Raw genomic sequence first — 16296 nt, 5'->3', positions numbered from 1 at the left:
TCTCCTTGTTGCTCTGAGTACTCTCACTCTCTCTTTGTTGCTCTGCGTACTCACACTCTCTCCTAGTTGCTCTGCGTACTCTCACTCTCTCCTTGTTGCTCTGCGTACTTACACTCTCTCCTTGTTGCTCTGAGTACTCACACTCTCTCCTTGTTGCTCTGAGTACTCATACTCTCTCCTTGTTGCTCTGCGTGCTCACACTCTCTTTGTTGCTCTGCGTGCTCACACTCTCTCCTTGTTGCTCTGAGTAATCACACTCTCTCCTTGTTGCTCTGCGTACTCACACTCTCTCTTCGTTGCTCTGAGTACTCACACTCTCTCCTTGTTGCTCTGCGTACTCACACTCTCTCCTTGTTGCTCTGCGTACTCACACTCACTCCTTGTTGCTCTCCGTGCTCACACACTCTCCTTGTTGCTCTGCGTACTCACACTCACTCCTTGTTGCTCTGCGTGCTCACACTCTCTCCTTGTTGCTCTGAGTACTCACACTCTCCTTGTTGCTCTGAGTACTCACACTCTCTCCTTGTTGCTCTGAGTACTCACACTCTCTCCTTGTTGCTCTGAGTACTCACACTCTCTCCTTGTTGCTCTGAGTACTCACACTCTCTCCTTGTTGCTCTGAGTACTCACACTCTCTCCTTGTTGCTCTGAGTACTCACACTCTCTCCTTGTTGCTCTGAGTACTCACACTCTCTCCTTGTTGCTCTGAGTACTCACACTCTCTCCTTGTTGCTCTGAGTACTCACACTCTCACCTTGTTGCTCTGCGTGCTCACACTCTCTCCTTGTTGCTCTGCGTGCTCACACTCTCTCCTTGTTGCTCTGAGTACTCACACTCTCCCTTTGTTGCTCTGCGTACTCACACTCCTTGTTGCTCTGAGTACTCACTCTCCCTTTGTTGCTCTGCGTACTCACACTCTCTCCTTGTTGCTCTGAGTACTCTCACTCTCTCTTTGTTGCTCTGCGTACTCACACTCTCTCCTAGTTGCTCTGCGTACTCTCACTCTCTCCTTGTTGCTCTGCGTACTTACACTCTCTCCTTGTTGCTCTGAGTACTCACACTCTCTCCTTGTTGCTCTGAGTACTCATACTCTCTCCTTGTTGCTCTGCGTGCTCACACTCTCTTTGTTGCTCTGCGTGCTCACACTCTCTCCTTGTTGCTCTGAGTAATCACACTCTCTCCTTGTTGCTCTGTGTGCTCACACTCTCTCCTTGTTGCTCTGCGTACTCACACTCTCTCTTCGTTGCTCTGAGTACTCACACTCTCTCCTTGTTGCTCTGCGTACTCACACTCTCTCCTTGTTGCTCTGCGTACTCACACTCACTCCTTGTTGCTCTCCGTGCTCACACACTCTCCTTGTTGCTCTGCGTACTCACACTCACTCCTTGTTGCTCTGCGTGCTCACACTCTCTCCTTGTTGCTCTGAGTACTCACACTCTCCTTGTTGCTCTGAGTACTCACACTCTCTCCTTGTTGCTCTGAGTACTCACACTCTCTCCTTGTTGCTCTGAGTACTCACACTCTCTCCTTGTTGCTCTGAGTACTCACACTCTCTCCTTGTTGCTCTGAGTACTCACACTCTCTCCTTGTTGCTCTGAGTACTCACACTCTCTCCTTGTTGCTCTGAGTACTCACACTCTCTCCTTGTTGCTCTGAGTACTCACACTCTCTCCTTGTTGCTCTGAGTACTCACACTCTCTCCTTGTTGCTCTGAGTACTCACACTCTCTCCTTGTTGCTCTGAGTACTCACACTCTCTCCTTGTTGCTCTGAGTACTCACACTCTCACCTTGTTGCTCTGCGTGCTCACACTCTCTCCTTGTTGCTCTGCGTGCTCACACTCTCTCCTTGTTGCTCTGAGTACTCACACTCTCCCTTTGTTGCTCTGCGTACTCACACTCCTTGTTGCTCTGAGTACTCACTCTCCCTTTGTTGCTCTGCGTACTCACACTCCTTGTTGCTCTGAGTACTCACACTCTCTCCTTGTTGCTCTGAGTACTCACACTCTCTCCTTGTTGCTCTGAGTACTCACACTCTCTCCTTGTTGCTCTGCGTACTCACACTCTCTCCTTGTTGCTCTGAGTACTCACACTCTCTCCTTGTTGCTCTGCGTGCTCACACTCTCTCCTTGTTGCTCTGAGTACTCACACTCTCCCTTTGTTGCTCTGCGTACTCACACTCACTCCTTGTTGCTCTGCGTGCTCACACTCTCTCCTTGATGCTCTGAGCACTCACACTCACTCCTTGTTGCTCTGCATGCTCTCACTCTCTCGTTGCTCTGAGTACTCTCACTCTCTCTTTGTTGCTCTGCGTACTCACACTCTCTCCTAGTTGCTCTGCGTACTCTCACTCTCTCCTTGTTGCTCTGAGTACTTACACTCTCCCCTTGTTGCTCTGAGTACTCACACTCTCTCCTTGTTGCTCTGAGTACTCATACTCTCTCCTTGTTGCTCTGCGTGCTCACACTCTCTTTGTTGCTCTGCGTGCTCACACTCTCTCCTTGTTGCTCTGAGTACTCACACTCTCTCCTTGTTGCTCTGTGTGCTCACACTCTCTCCTTGTTGCTCTGCGTACTCACACTCTCTCCTTGTTGCTCTGCGTACTCACACTCTCTCCTTGTTGCTCTGCGTACTCACACTCTCTCCTTGTTGCTCTGCGTACTCACACTCACTCCTTGTTGCTCAGCGTGCTCACACTCTCTCCTTGTTGCTCTGAGTACTTACACTCTCTCCTTGTTGCTCTGAGTACTCACACTCTCTCCTTGTTGCTCTGCGTACTCACACTCACTCCTTGTTGCTCTGAGTACTTACACTCTCTCCTTGTTGCTCTGAGTACTCACACTCTCCTTGTTGCTCTGCGTACTCACACTCACTCCTTGTTGCTCTGCGTGCTCACACTCTCTCCTTGATGCTCTGAGTACTCACACTCACTCCTTGTTGCTCTGCATGCTCACACTCTCTCCTTGTTGCTCTGAGTACTCACACTCTCTCTTTGTTGCTCTGCGTGCTCACACTCTCTCCTTGTTGCTCTGCGTGCTCACACTCTCTCCTTGTTGCTCTGCGTGCTCACACTCTCTCCTTGTTGCTCTGCGTGCTCACACTCTCTCCTTGTTGCTCTGCGTGCTCACACTCTCTCCTTGTTGCTCTGCGTACTCTCACTCTCTCTTTGTTGCTCTGCGTACTCACACTCTCTCCTTGTTGCTCTGCGTACTCACACTCTCTCCTTGTTGCTCTGCGTACTCACACTCTCTCTTTGTTGCTCTGCGTACTCACACTCTCCCTGTTGCTCTGCGTACTCACACTCTCCTTGTTGCTCTGCGTACTCACACTCTCTCCTTGTTGCTCTGCGTGCTCACACTCTCTCCTTGTTGCTCTGAGTACTGTCACTCTCTCCTTGTTGCTCTGCGTGCTCACACTCTCTCCTTGTTGCTCTGAGTACTCTCACTCTCTCTTTGTTGCTCTGCGTACTCACACTCTCTCCTAGTTGCTCTGCGTACTCTCACTCTCTCCTAGTTGCTCTGAGTACTTACACTCTCTCCTTGTTGCTCTGAGTACTCACACTCTCTCCTTGTTGCTCTGAGTACTCATACTCTCTCCTTGTTGCTCTGCGTGCTCACACTCTCTTTGTTGCTCTGCGTGCTCACACTCTCTCCTTGTTGCTCTGAGTAATCACACTCTCTCCTTGTTGCTCTGTGTGCTCACACTCTCTCCTTGTTGCTCTGCGTACTCACACTCTCTCTTCGTTGCTCTGAGTACTCACACTCTCTCCTTGTTGCTCTGCGTACTCACACTCTCTCCTTGTTGCTCTGCGTACTCACACTCACTCCTTGTTGCTCTGCGTGCTCACACACTCTCCTTGTTGCTCTGCGTACTCACACTCTCTCCTTGTTGCTCTGCATGCTCACACTCTCTCCTTGTTGCTCTGAGTACTCACACTCTCCCTTTGTTGCTCTGCGTACTCACACTCACTCCTTGTTGCTCTGCGTGCTCACACTCTCTCCTTGATGCTCTGAGTACTCACACTCTCTCTTTGTTGCTCTGAGTACTCACACTGTCTCCTTGTTGCTCTGCGTGCTCACACTCTCTCCTTGTTGCTCTGCGTGCTCACACTCTCTCCTTGTTGCTCTGCGTGCTCACACTCTCTCCTTGTTGCTCTGCGTACTCTCACTCTCTCTTTGTTGCTCTGCGTACTCACACTCTCTCTTTGTTGCTCTGCGTACTCACACTCTCTCCTTGTTGCTCTGCGTACTCACACTCTCTCTTTGTTGCTCTGCGTACTCACACTCTCTCTTTGTTGCTCTGCGTACTCACACTCTCTCCTTGTTGCTCTGCGTACTCACACTCTCTCCTTGTTGCTCTGCGTACTCACACTCTCTCTTTGTTGCTCTGCGTACTCACACTCTCCTTGTTGCTCTGCGTACTCACACTCTCTCCTTGTTGCTCTGCGTACTCACACTCTCTCTTTGTTGCTCTGCGTACTCACACTCTCTCCTTGTTGCTCTGCTTACTCACACTCTCTTTGTTGCTCTGCGTACTCACACTCTCCTTGTTGCTCTGCGTACTCACACTCTCTCCTTGTTGCTCTGCGTACTCACACTCTCTCCTTGTTGCTCTGCGTACTCACACTCTCTCCTTGTTGCTCTGCGTGCTCACACTCTCTTTGTTGCTCTGCGTGCTCACACTCTCTCTTTGTTGCTCTGCGTGCTCACACTCTCTCCTTGTTGCTCTGAGTACTGTCACTCTCTCCTTGTTGCTCTGCGTGCTCACACTCTCTCCTTGTTGCTCTGAGTACTCTCACTCTCTCTTTGTTGCTCTGCGTACTCACACTCTCTCCTAGTTGCTCTGCGTACTCTCACTCTCTCCTTGTTGCTCTGCGTACTTACACTCTCTCCTTGTTGCTCTGAGTACTCACACTCTCTCCTTGTTGCTCTGAGTACTCATACTCTCTCCTTGTTGCTCTGCGTGCTCACAATCTCTTTGTTGCTCTGCGTGCTCACACTCTCTCCTTGTTGCTCTGAGTAATCACACTCTCTCCTTGTTGCTCTGTGTGCTCACACTCTCTCCTTGTTGCTCTGCGTACTCACACTCTCTCTTCGTTGCTCTGAGTACTCACACTCTCTCCTTGTTGCTCTGCGTACTCACACTCTCTCCTTGTTGCTCTGCGTACTCACACTCACTCCTTGTTGCTCTCCGTGCTCACACACTCTCCTTGTTGCTCTGCGTACTCACACTCACTCCTTGTTGCTCTGCGTGCTCACACTCTCTCCTTGTTGCTCTGAGTACTCACACTCTCCTTGTTGCTCTGAGTACTCACACTCTCTCCTTGTTGCTCTGAGTACTCACACTCTCTCCTTGTTGCTCTGAGTACTCACACTCTCTCCTTGTTGCTCTGAGTACTCACACTCTCTCCTTGTTGCTCTGAGTACTCACACTCTCTCCTTGTTGCTCTGAGTACTCACACTCTCTCCTTGTTGCTCTGAGTACTCACACTCTCTCCTTGTTGCTCTGAGTACTCACACTCTCACCTTGTTGCTCTGCGTGCTCACACTCTCTCCTTGTTGCTCTGCGTGCTCACACTCTCTCCTTGTTGCTCTGAGTACTCACACTCTCCCTTTGTTGCTCTGCGTACTCACACTCCTTGTTGCTCTGAGTACTCACTCTCCCTTTGTTGCTCTGCGTACTCACACTCCTTGTTGCTCTGAGTACTCACACTCTCTCCTTGTTGCTCTGAGTACTCACACTCTCTCCTTGTTGCTCTGAGTACTCACACTCTCTCCTTGTTGCTCTGCGTACTCACACTCTCTCCTTGTTGCTCTGAGTACTCACACTCTCTCCTTGTTGCTCTGCGTGCTCACACTCTCTCCTTGTTGCTCTGCGTGCTCACACTCTCTCCTTGTTGCTCTGAGTACTCACACTCTCCCTTTGTTGCTCTGCGTACTCACACTCACTCCTTGTTGCTCTGCGTGCTCACACTCTCTCCTTGATGCTCTGAGCACTCACACTCACTCCTTGTTGCTCTGCATGCTCTCACTCTCTCGTTGCTCTGAGTACTCTCACTCTCTCTTTGTTGCTCTGCGTACTCACACTCTCTCCTAGTTGCTCTGCGTACTCTCACTCTCTCCTTGTTGCTCTGAGTACTTACACTCTCTCCTTGTTGCTCTGAGTACTCACACTCTCTCCTTGTTGCTCTGAGTACTCATACTCTCTCCTTGTTGCTCTGCGTGCTCACACTCTCTTTGTTGCTCTGCGTGCTCACACTCTCTCCTTGTTGCTCTGAGTACTCACACTCTCTCCTTGTTGCTCTGTGTGCTCACACTCTCTCCTTGTTGCTCTGCGTACTCACACTCGCTCTTCGTTGCTCTGAGTACTCACACTCTCTCCTTGTTGCTCTGCGTACTCACACTCTCTCCTTGTTGCTCTGCGTACTCACACTCACTCCTTGTTGCTCAGCGTGCTCACACTCTCTCCTTGTTGCTCTGAGTACTTACACTCTCTCCTTGTTGCTCTGAGTACTCACACTCTCTCCTTGTTGCTCTGCGTACTCACACTCACTCCTTGTTGCTCTGAGTACTTACACTCTCTCCTTGTTGCTCTGAGTACTCACACTCTCCTTGTTGCTCTGCGTACTCACACTCACTCCTTGTTGCTCTGCGTGCTCACACTCTCTCCTTGATGCTCTGAGTACTCACACTCACTCCTTGTTGCTCTGCATGCTCACACTCTCTCCTTGTTGCTCTGAGTACTCACACTCTCTCTTTGTTGCTCTGCGTGCTCACACTCTCTCCTTGTTGCTCTGCGTGCTCACACTCTCTCCTTGTTGCTCTGCGTGCTCACACTCTCTCCTTGTTGCTCTGCGTGCTCACACTCTCTCCTTGTTGCTCTGCGTGCTCACACTCTCTCCTTGTTGCTCTGCGTACTCTCACTCTCTCTTTGTTGCTCTGCGTACTCACACTCTCTCCTTGTTGCTCTGCGTACTCACACTCTCTCCTTGTTGCTCTGCGTACTCACACTCTCTCTTTGTTGCTCTGCGTACTCACACTCTCCTTGTTGCTCTGCGTACTCACACTCTCCTTGTTGCTCTGCGTACTCACACTCTCTCCTTGTTGCTCTGCGTGCTCACACTCTCTTTGTTGCTCAGCGTGCTCACACTCTCTCTTTGTTGCTCTGCGTGCTCACACTCTCTCCTTGTTGCTCTGAGTACTGTCACTCTCTCCTTGTTGCTCTGCGTGCTCACACTCTCTCCTTGTTGCTCTGAGTACTCTCACTCTCTCTTTGTTGCTCTGCGTACTCTCACTCTCTCCTAGTTGCTCTGCGTACTCTCACTCTCTCCTTGTTGCTCTGAGTACTTACACTCTCTCCTTGTTGCTCTGAGTACTCACACTCTCTCCTTGTTGCTCTGAGTACTCATACTCTCTCCTTGTTGCTCTGCGTGCTCACACTCTCTTTGTTGCTCTGCGTGCTCACACTCTCTCCTTGTTGCTCTGAGTAATCACACTCTCTCCTTGTTGCTCTGTGTGCTCACACTCTCTCCTTGTTGCTCTGCGTACTCACACTCTCTCTTCGTTGCTCTGAGTACTCACACTCTCTCCTTGTTGCTCTGCGTACTCACACTCTCTCCTTGTTGCTCTGCGTACTCACACTCACTCCTTGTTGCTCTGCGTGCTCACACACTCTCCTTGTTGCTCTGCGTACTCACACTCTCTCCTTGTTGCTCTGCATGCTCACACTCTCTCCTTGTTGCTCTGAGTACTCACACTCTCCCTTTGTTGCTCTGCGTACTCACACTCACTCCTTGTTGCTCTGCGTGCTCACACTCTCTCCTTGATGCTCTGAGTACTCACACTCTCTCCTTGTTGCTCTGAGTACTGTCACTCTCCTTGTTGCTCTGCGTGCTCACACTCTCTCCTTGTTGCTCTGAGTACTCTCACTCTCTCTTTGTTGCTCTGCGTACTCACACTCTCTCCTAGTTGCTCTGCGTACTCTCACTCTCTCCTTGTTGCTCTGAGTACTTACACTCTCTCCTTGTTGCTCTGAGTACTCATACTCTCTCCTTGTTGCTCTGCGTGCTCACACTCTCTTTGTTGCTCTGCGTGCTCACACTCTCTCCTTGTTGCTCTGAGTAATCACACTCTGTCCTTGTTGCTCTGTGTGCTCACACTCTCTCCTTGTTGCTCTGCGTACTCACACTCTCTCTTCGTTGCTCTGAGTACTCACACTCTCTCCTTGTTGCTCTGCGTACTCACACTCTCTCCTTGTTGCTCTGCGTACTCACACTCTCTCAATGTTGCTCTGCGTACTCACACTCACTCCTTGTTGCTCTGCGTACTCACACTCTCTCCTTGTTGCTCTGCGTACTCACACTCACTCCTTGTTGCTCTGCGTGCTCAGACACTCTCCTTGTTGCTCTGCGTACTCACACTCTCTCCTTGTTTCTCTGCGTACTCACACTCTCTCCTTGTTGCTCTGCGTGCTCACACTCTCTCCTTGTTGCTCTGAGTACTCACACTCTCTCCTTGTTGCTCTGCGTGCTCACACTCTCTCCTTGCTCTGCGTGCTCACACTCTCCTTGTTGCTCTGCGTGCTCACACTCTCTCCTTGTTGCTCTGCGTGCTCACACTCTCTCCTTGTTGCTCTGCGTGCTCACACACTCTCCTTGTTGCTCTGCGTGTTCACACTCTCTCCTTGTTGCTCTGCGTGTTCACACTCTCTCCTTGTTGCTCTGCGTGTTCACACTCTCTCCTTGTTGCTCTGCGTGCTCACACTCTCTCCTTGTTGCTCTGCGTGCTCACACTCTCTCCTTGTTGCTCTGCGTGCTCACACTCTCTCCTTGTTGCTCTGCGTGCTCACACTCTCTCCTTGTTGCTCTGCGTGCTCACACTCTCTCCTTGTTGCTCTGCGTACTCACACTCTCTCCTTGTTGCTCTGCGTACTCACACTCACTCCTTGTTGCTCTGAGTACTCACACTCTCTCCTTGTTGCTCTGCGTACTCACTCTCTCCTTGTTGCTCTGAGTACTCACACTCTCTCCTTGTTGCTCTGCGTGCTCACACTCTCTCCTTGTTGCTCTGCGTGCTCACATTCTCTCCTTGTTGCTCTGCGTACTCACACTCACTCCTTGTTGCTCTGCATGCTCACACTCTCTCCTTGTTGCTCTGAGTACTCACACACTCTCTCCTTGTTGCTCTGAGTACTCACACTCTCTCCTTGTTGCTCTGAGTACTCACACTCTCTCCTTGTTGCTCTGAGTGCTCACACTCTCTCCTTGTTGCTCTGAGTGCTCACACTCTCTCTTTGTTGCTTTGCGTGCTCACACTCTCTCTTTGTTGCTCTGCGTGCTCACACTCTCTCCTTGTTGCTCTGCGTGCTCACACACTCTCCTTGTTGCTCTGCGTGCTCACACTCCTTGTTGCTCTGCGTGCTCACACTCACTCCTTGTTGCTCTGCGTGCTCACACTCTCTCCTTGTTGCTCTGCGTACTCACTCTCTCCTTGTTGCTCTGCGTACTCACACTCTCTCCTTGTTGCTCTGAGTACTCACACTCTCTCCTTGTTGTACTGCGTACTCACACTCACTCCTTGTTGCTCTGCGTACTCACACTCACTCCTTGTTGCTCTGCGTACTCACACTCACTCCTTGTTGCTCTGCGTACTCACACTCTCTCCTTGTTGCTCTGCGTACTCACACTCTCTCTTTGTTGCTCTGCGTTCTCACACTCTCCTTGTTGCTCTGCGTACTCACACTCTCCTTGTTGCTCTGCGTACTCACACTCTCTCCTTGTTGCTCTGCGTGCTCACACTCTCTTTGTTGCTCTGCGTGCTCACACTCTCTCTTTGTTGCTCTGCGTGCTCACACTCTCTCCTTGTTGCTCTGAGTACTGTCACTCTCTCCTTGTTGCTCTGCGTGCTCACACTCTCTCCTTGTTGCTCTGAGTACTCTCACTCTCTCTGTTGCTCTGCGTACTCACACTCTCTCCTTGTTGCTCTGAGTGCTCACACTCTCTCTTTGTTGCTTTGCGTGCTCACACTCTCTCTTTGTTGATCTGCGTGCTCACACTCTCTCCTTGTTGCTCTGCGTGCTCACACACTCTCCTTGTTGCTCTGCGTGCTCACACTCCTTGTTGCTCTGCGTGCTCACACTCACTCCTTGTTGCTCTGCGTGCTCGCACTCACTCTCTCCTTGCTCTGCGTGCTCACACTCTCTCCTTGTTGCTCTGCGTACTCACACTCTCTCCTTGTTGCTCTGCGTACTCACACTCTCTCCTTGTTGCTCTGCGTGCTCACACTCTCCTTGTTGCTCTGAGTACTCACACTCTCTCCTTGTTGCTCTGCGTGCTCACACTCTCTCCTTGTTGCTCTGCGTGCTCACACTCACTCTCTCCTTGCTCTGCGTGCTCACACTCTCTCCTTGTTGCTCTGCGTGCTCACACTCTCCTTGTTGCTCTGCGTACTCACACTCTCTCCTTGTTGCTCTGAGTACTCACACTCTCTCCTTGTTGCTCTGCGTGCTCACACTCTCTCCTTGTTGCTCTGAGTACTCACACTCTCTCCTTGTTGCTCTGCGTGCTCACACTCTCTCCTTGTTGCTCTGAGTACTCACACTGTCTCCTTGTTGCTCTGCGTGCTCACACTCTCTCCTTGTTGCTCTGCGTGCTTACACTCTCTCCTTGTTGCTCTGAGTACTCACACTGTCTCCTTGTTGCTCTGCGTGCTCACACTCTGTCCTTGTTGCTCTGAGTACTCACACTGTCTCCTTGTTGCTCTGCGTGCTCACACTCTCTCCTTGTTGCTCTGCGTGCTCACACTCTCTCCTTGTTGCTCTGCGTACTCACACTCTCTCCTTGTTGCTCTGCGTACTCACACTCTCTCCTTGTTGCTCTGCGTACTCACACTCTCTCCTTGTTGCTCTGCGTACTCACACTCTCTCCTTGTTGCTCTGAGTACTCACACTCTCTCCTTGTTGCTCTGCGTGCTCACACTCTCTCCTTGTTGCTCTGAGTACTCACACTCTCTCCTTGTTGCTCTGCGTGCTCACACTGTCTCCTTGTTGCTCTGCATGCTCACACTCTCTCCTTGTTGCTCTGCGTACTCACACTCACTCCTTGTTGCTCTGCATGCTCACACTCTCTCCTTGTTGCTCTGAGTACTCACACTCTCTCTTTGTTGCTCTGAGTACTCACACTGTCTCCTTGTTGCTCTGCGTGCTCACACTCTCTCCTTGTTGCTCTGCGTGCTCACACTCTCTCCTTGTTGCTCTGCGTGCTCACACTCTCTCCTTGTTGCTCTGCGTACTCTCACTCTCTCTTTGTTGCTCTGCGTACTCACACTCTCTCTTTGTTGCTCTGCGTACTCACACTCTCTCCTTGTTGCTCTGCGTACTCACACTCTCTCTTTGTTGCTTTGCGTACTCACACTCTCCTTGTTGCTCTGCGTACTCACACTCTCCTTGTTGCTCTGCGTACTCACACTCTCTCCTTGTTGCTCTGCGTGCTCACACTCTCTTTGTTGCTCTGCGTGCTCACACTCTCTCTTTGTTGCTCTGCGTGCTCACACTCTCTCCTTGTTGCTCTGAGTACTGTCACTCTCCTTGTTGCTCTGCGTGCTCACACTCTCTCCTTGTTGCTCTGAGTACTCTCACTCTCTCTTTGTTGCTCTGCGTACTCACACTCTCTCCTAGTTGCTCTGCGTACTCTCACTCTCTCCTTGTTGCTCTGAGTACTTACACTCTCTCCTTGTTGCTCTGAGTACTCACACTCTCTCCTTGTTGCTCTGAGTACTCACACTCTCTCCTTGTTGCTCTGAGTACTCATACTCTCTCCTTGTTGCTCTGCGTGCTCACACTCTCTTTGTTGCTCTGCGTGCTCACACTCTCTCCTTGTTGCTCTGAGTAATCACACTCTCTCCTTGTTGCTCTGTGTGCTCACACTCTCTCCTTGTTGCTCTGCGTACTCACACTCTCTCTTCGTTGCTCTGAGTACTCACTCTCTCCTTGTTGCTCTGCGTACTCACACTCTCTCCTTGTTGCTCTGCGTACTCACACTCACTCCTTGTTGCTCTGCGTACTCACACTCTCTCCTTGTTGCTCTGCGTACTCACACTCACTCCTTGTTGCTCTGCGTGCTCACACACTCTCCTTGTTGCTCTGCGTACTCACACTCACTCCTTGTTGCTCTGCGTGCTCACACTCTCTCCTTGTTGCTCTGCGTACTCACACTCTCTCCTTGTTGCTCTGCGTGCTCACACTCTCTCCTTGTTGCTCTGAGTACTCACACTCTCTCCTTGTTGCTCTGCGTGCTCACACTCTCTCCTTGCTCTGCGTGCTCACACTCTCCTTGTTGCTCTGCGTGCTCACACTCTCCTTGTTGCTCTGCGTGCTCACACTCTCTCCTTGTTGCTCTGCGTGCTCACACTCTCTCCTTGTTGCTCTGCGTGCTCACACTCTCTCCTTGTTGCTCTGCGTGTTCACACTCTCTCCTTGTTGCTCTGCGTGTTCACACTCTCTCCTTGTTGCTCTGCGTGCTCACACTCTCTCCTTGTTGCTCTGCGTGCTCACACTCTCTCCTTGTTGCTCTGCGTGCTCACACTCTCTCCTTGTTGCTCTGCGTGCTCACACTCTCTCCTTGTTGCTCTGCGTGCTCACACTCTCTCCTTGTTGCTCTGCGTGCTCACACTCTCTCCTTGTTGCTCTGCGTACTCACACTCTCTCCTTGTTGCTCTGCGTGCTCACACTCTCTCCTTGTTGCTCTGCGTACTCACACTCACTCCTTGTTGCTCTGCATGCTCACACTCTCTCCTTGTTGCTCTGAGTACTCACACACTCTCTTTGTTGCTCTGAGTACTCACACACTCTCTTTGTTGCTCTGAGTACTCACACTCTCTCCTTGTTGCTCTGAGTACTCACACTCTCTCCTTGTTGCTCTGAGTACTCACACTCTCTCCTTGTTGCTCTGAGTGCTCACACTCTCTCTTTGTTGCTTTGCGTGCTCACACTCTCTCTTTGTTGCTCTGCGTGCTCACACTCTCTCCTTGTTGCTCTGCGTGCTCACACACTCTCCTTGTTGCTCTGCGTGCTCACACTCCTTGTTGCTCTGCGTGCTCACACTCACTCCTTGTTGCTCTGCGTGCTCACACTCTCTCCTTGTTGCTCTGCGTACTCACACTCTCTCCTTGTTGCTCTGCGTACTCACACTCTCTCCTTGTTGCTCTGAGTACTCACACTCTCTCCTTGTTGCTCTGCGTACTCACACTCACTCCTTGTTGCTCTGCGTACTCACACTCTCTCTTTGTTGCTCTGCGTACTCACACTCTCTCCTTGTTGCTCTGCGTACTCACACTCACTCTCTCCTTGTTGCTCTGCGTACTCACACTCACTCCTTGTTGCTCTGCGTACTCACACTCACTCCTTGTTGCTCTGCGTACTCACACTCTCTCCTTGTTGCTCTGCGTACTCACACTCTCTCTTTGTTGCTCTGCGTACTCACACTCTCCTTGTTGCTCTGCGTACTCACACTCTCCTTGTTGCTCTGCGTACTCACACTCTCTCCTTGTTGCTCTGCGTGCTCACACTCTCTTTGTTGCTCTGCGTGCTCACACTCTCTCTTTGTTGCTCTGCGTGCTCACACTCTCTTTGTTGCTCTGCGTACTCACACTCTCCTTGTTGCTCTGCGTACTCACACTCTCTCCTTGTTGCTCTGCGTACTCACACTCTCCTTGTTGCTCTGCGTACTCACACTCTCCTTGTTGCTCTGCGTACTCACACTCTCTCCTTGTTGCTCTGCGTGCTCACACTCTCTTTGTTGCTCTGCGTGCTCACACTCTCTCTTTGTTGCTCTGCATGCTCACACTCTCTCCTTGTTGCTCTGAGTACTGTCACTCTCTCCTTGTTGCTCTGCGTGCTCACACTCTCTCCTTGTTGCTCTGCGTACTCACACTCTCTCCTTGTTGCTCTGAGTACTCACTCTCTCCTTGTTGCTCTGCGTACTCACACTCTCTCCTTGTTGCTCTGCGTACTCACACTCTCTCCTTGTTGCTCTGAATACTCACACTCTCACCTTTTTGTTCTAAATACTCACACTTTCTCCTTGTTGCTCTGAGTACTCACACTCTCTCCTTGTTGCTCTGAATATTCACACTCTCTCCTTGTTGCTCTGAATATTCACACTCTCTCCTTGTTGCTCTGAATATTCACACTCTCTCCTTGTTGCTCTGAGTACTCACACTCTCTCCTTGTTGCTCTGAATATTCACACTCTCTCCTTGTTGCTCTGAGTAGTCACACTCTCTCCTTGTTGCTCTGAGTACTCACACTCTCTCCTTGTTGCTCTGAGTACTCACACTCTCTCCTTGTTGCTCTGAGTACTCACACTCTCTCCTTGTTGCTCTGAGTACTCACACTCTCTTGTTGCTCTGAGTAGTCACACTCTCTCCTTGTCTCCCCTGCAGATTGTCTCAGCCGTTACCAATTACGCATTGCAAGCCTGCTTCACTCTTCCAGACGCTCGCCTGGGAATTTGCGGACCTGTGTAAATGGTACGTTAAGATCGGGAAATATCCAGATAGATGGGTTATAAATTTATAGCCGGGACTTTAAGGAATTGTGGAATGTGTCCCATCTTCACATATCCAGCGACTGAATTATTGGTAAATGGAGGAACTGCAAAGGGTATTTTTCTTTCAAATTTACCCTGGCAAAGTCATGACTCAAGATTCAGCCCCAAAGAGCAAGACTGGTGTCACATGGAGACCAGACTAGGTAGTGCTGGCAAATCCCTACCCTGAAGTTGTGAGAGAACTAGTGTTTGTTTTAAAGGTGAATAGGAGAAATATTTTACAGATTAAAAACTAAAGACCAGTCGGAAATTTAAAAAAACAAATTAAAATCTAATTAAATAAAATAGAGATGCAGGGCCAGGCGATGTGTTGTACCTGCATGATGTGGGAGCTGTTGGACCCCATTGTGGTTCCTGGGGCACACATCTGTAGCAAGTGTTGGCTGCTCGAGGAACTCCGGCTCAGAGTTGATGAGCTGGAGTCTGAGCTTCAGACACTGCGACACATCAGGGAGTGGGAGAGTTACCCGGACGCTGTGTTTCAGGAGACAGTCACACCCCTTAGATTAACTACCGTGAATGCGGCCAGTGGTCGGGGACAGGAGGGTGTGACTATGAGTGAGGCAGGTAGAGGGATCCAGGAGGTAGTGTTGCATTAGCCTCAGCCATTGTCCTTGTCCAACAGGTTCGAGATTCGTGCTCCCTGTGTGGACGAGAGCAGGGACTGTAGGGAGGATGAGCAAATTGACCACAGCACCGTGGTACAGGGAGTCATTCAAGTGGGGGGAGAAAAGAGAAATGTAGTTGTAATCAGGGATAGTATAGTTAGGGGCATAGACACTGTTCTCTGTGGCCAGGATCGAGAGTCTCAAAGGCTGTGTTGCCTACCTGGTGCCAGGGTTCGGGAAATCTCATCTGTGCTGCAGAGGAACTTGGAGTGGGAGGGGAAAGATCCAGTTGTCGTGGTCCACGTTGGTACCAATGATACAGGTAGAACGAGGATATAGGTTCTGCTGAGGGAATATGAGCAGCTAAGGGCTAAATTAAAAAGCAGAACCAAAAAGGTAATAATCTCCGGATTACGGGCTCCACCTGAATCTTGCTGGGACCAGAGTCCTGGCGAATCGTATAACTAGGGCTGTAGACAGGGATTTAAACTAAATAGTTTGGGGGGGAGGGTTCAGTTACATGGAAAAACAGGAAGTTAAAGGAGAAGGTAGGAGTGCAGGTTAGTGGTGAGGCTGATTGTTACCAAACTGCAAGAAGTATACTGGTTAAACCAGAAGAGAGAAATAATAACCAGGCGAATAAAGCATCAGTGCTGAGGGACAGGTTACCGTGTATAGCCCAAATAGGAGTTCTATATACAAATGCACGGAGTGTAAAAAATAAACTAGATGAGCTGCAGGTGCAGATTCAAATGGAAGATTATGACGTGGTGGTCATTGCGGAGAGGTGGCTGCAGGATGGTCAGGACTGGGAAAATGGCAGAGGGGATGGAGTAGCCTTACTGATTAGAAATAATATCACCTCATTGGTGAGGGAGGATATAATAAGGGGAAAGAATCCAGTGGAGACCTTATGGGTGGAATTGAGGAACAGAAAAGGATCTAAAACTGTAATAGATGTTGTGTATAGACCCCCTGGTAGCAGTTCTGAGGTGTTAGATTGTATAAATGCACAAATTAGGCAAGTGTGTAACAAAGGCAGAGTAATATTAATGGGGGATTTTAACTTACACATAGATTGGGAGA

The 16296-nt window shown here is 50.3% G+C and overlaps 1 protein-coding gene across 1 annotated transcript in view; it reads left to right on the top strand.

Annotated features, from left to right (window-relative positions):
• pros1 (protein S) overlaps positions 1–16296 on the top strand; it is a 93174-nt gene that overhangs the window by 49993 nt on the left and 26885 nt on the right. The window contains exon 4 of the mRNA XM_068034189.1: positions 14436–14522. Within this exon, the coding sequence (XP_067890290.1) occupies positions 14436–14522 (87 nt within the window). The remainder of the gene's footprint in view (positions 1–14435; positions 14523–16296) is intronic.

Source organism: Heterodontus francisci, chromosome 6 (genome assembly GCF_036365525.1).
Source record: "Heterodontus francisci isolate sHetFra1 chromosome 6, sHetFra1.hap1, whole genome shotgun sequence".
Taxonomy (NCBI): Eukaryota; Metazoa; Chordata; class Chondrichthyes; order Heterodontiformes; family Heterodontidae; genus Heterodontus; species Heterodontus francisci.
This window is presented reverse-complemented; position numbering and strand designations above follow the sequence as displayed.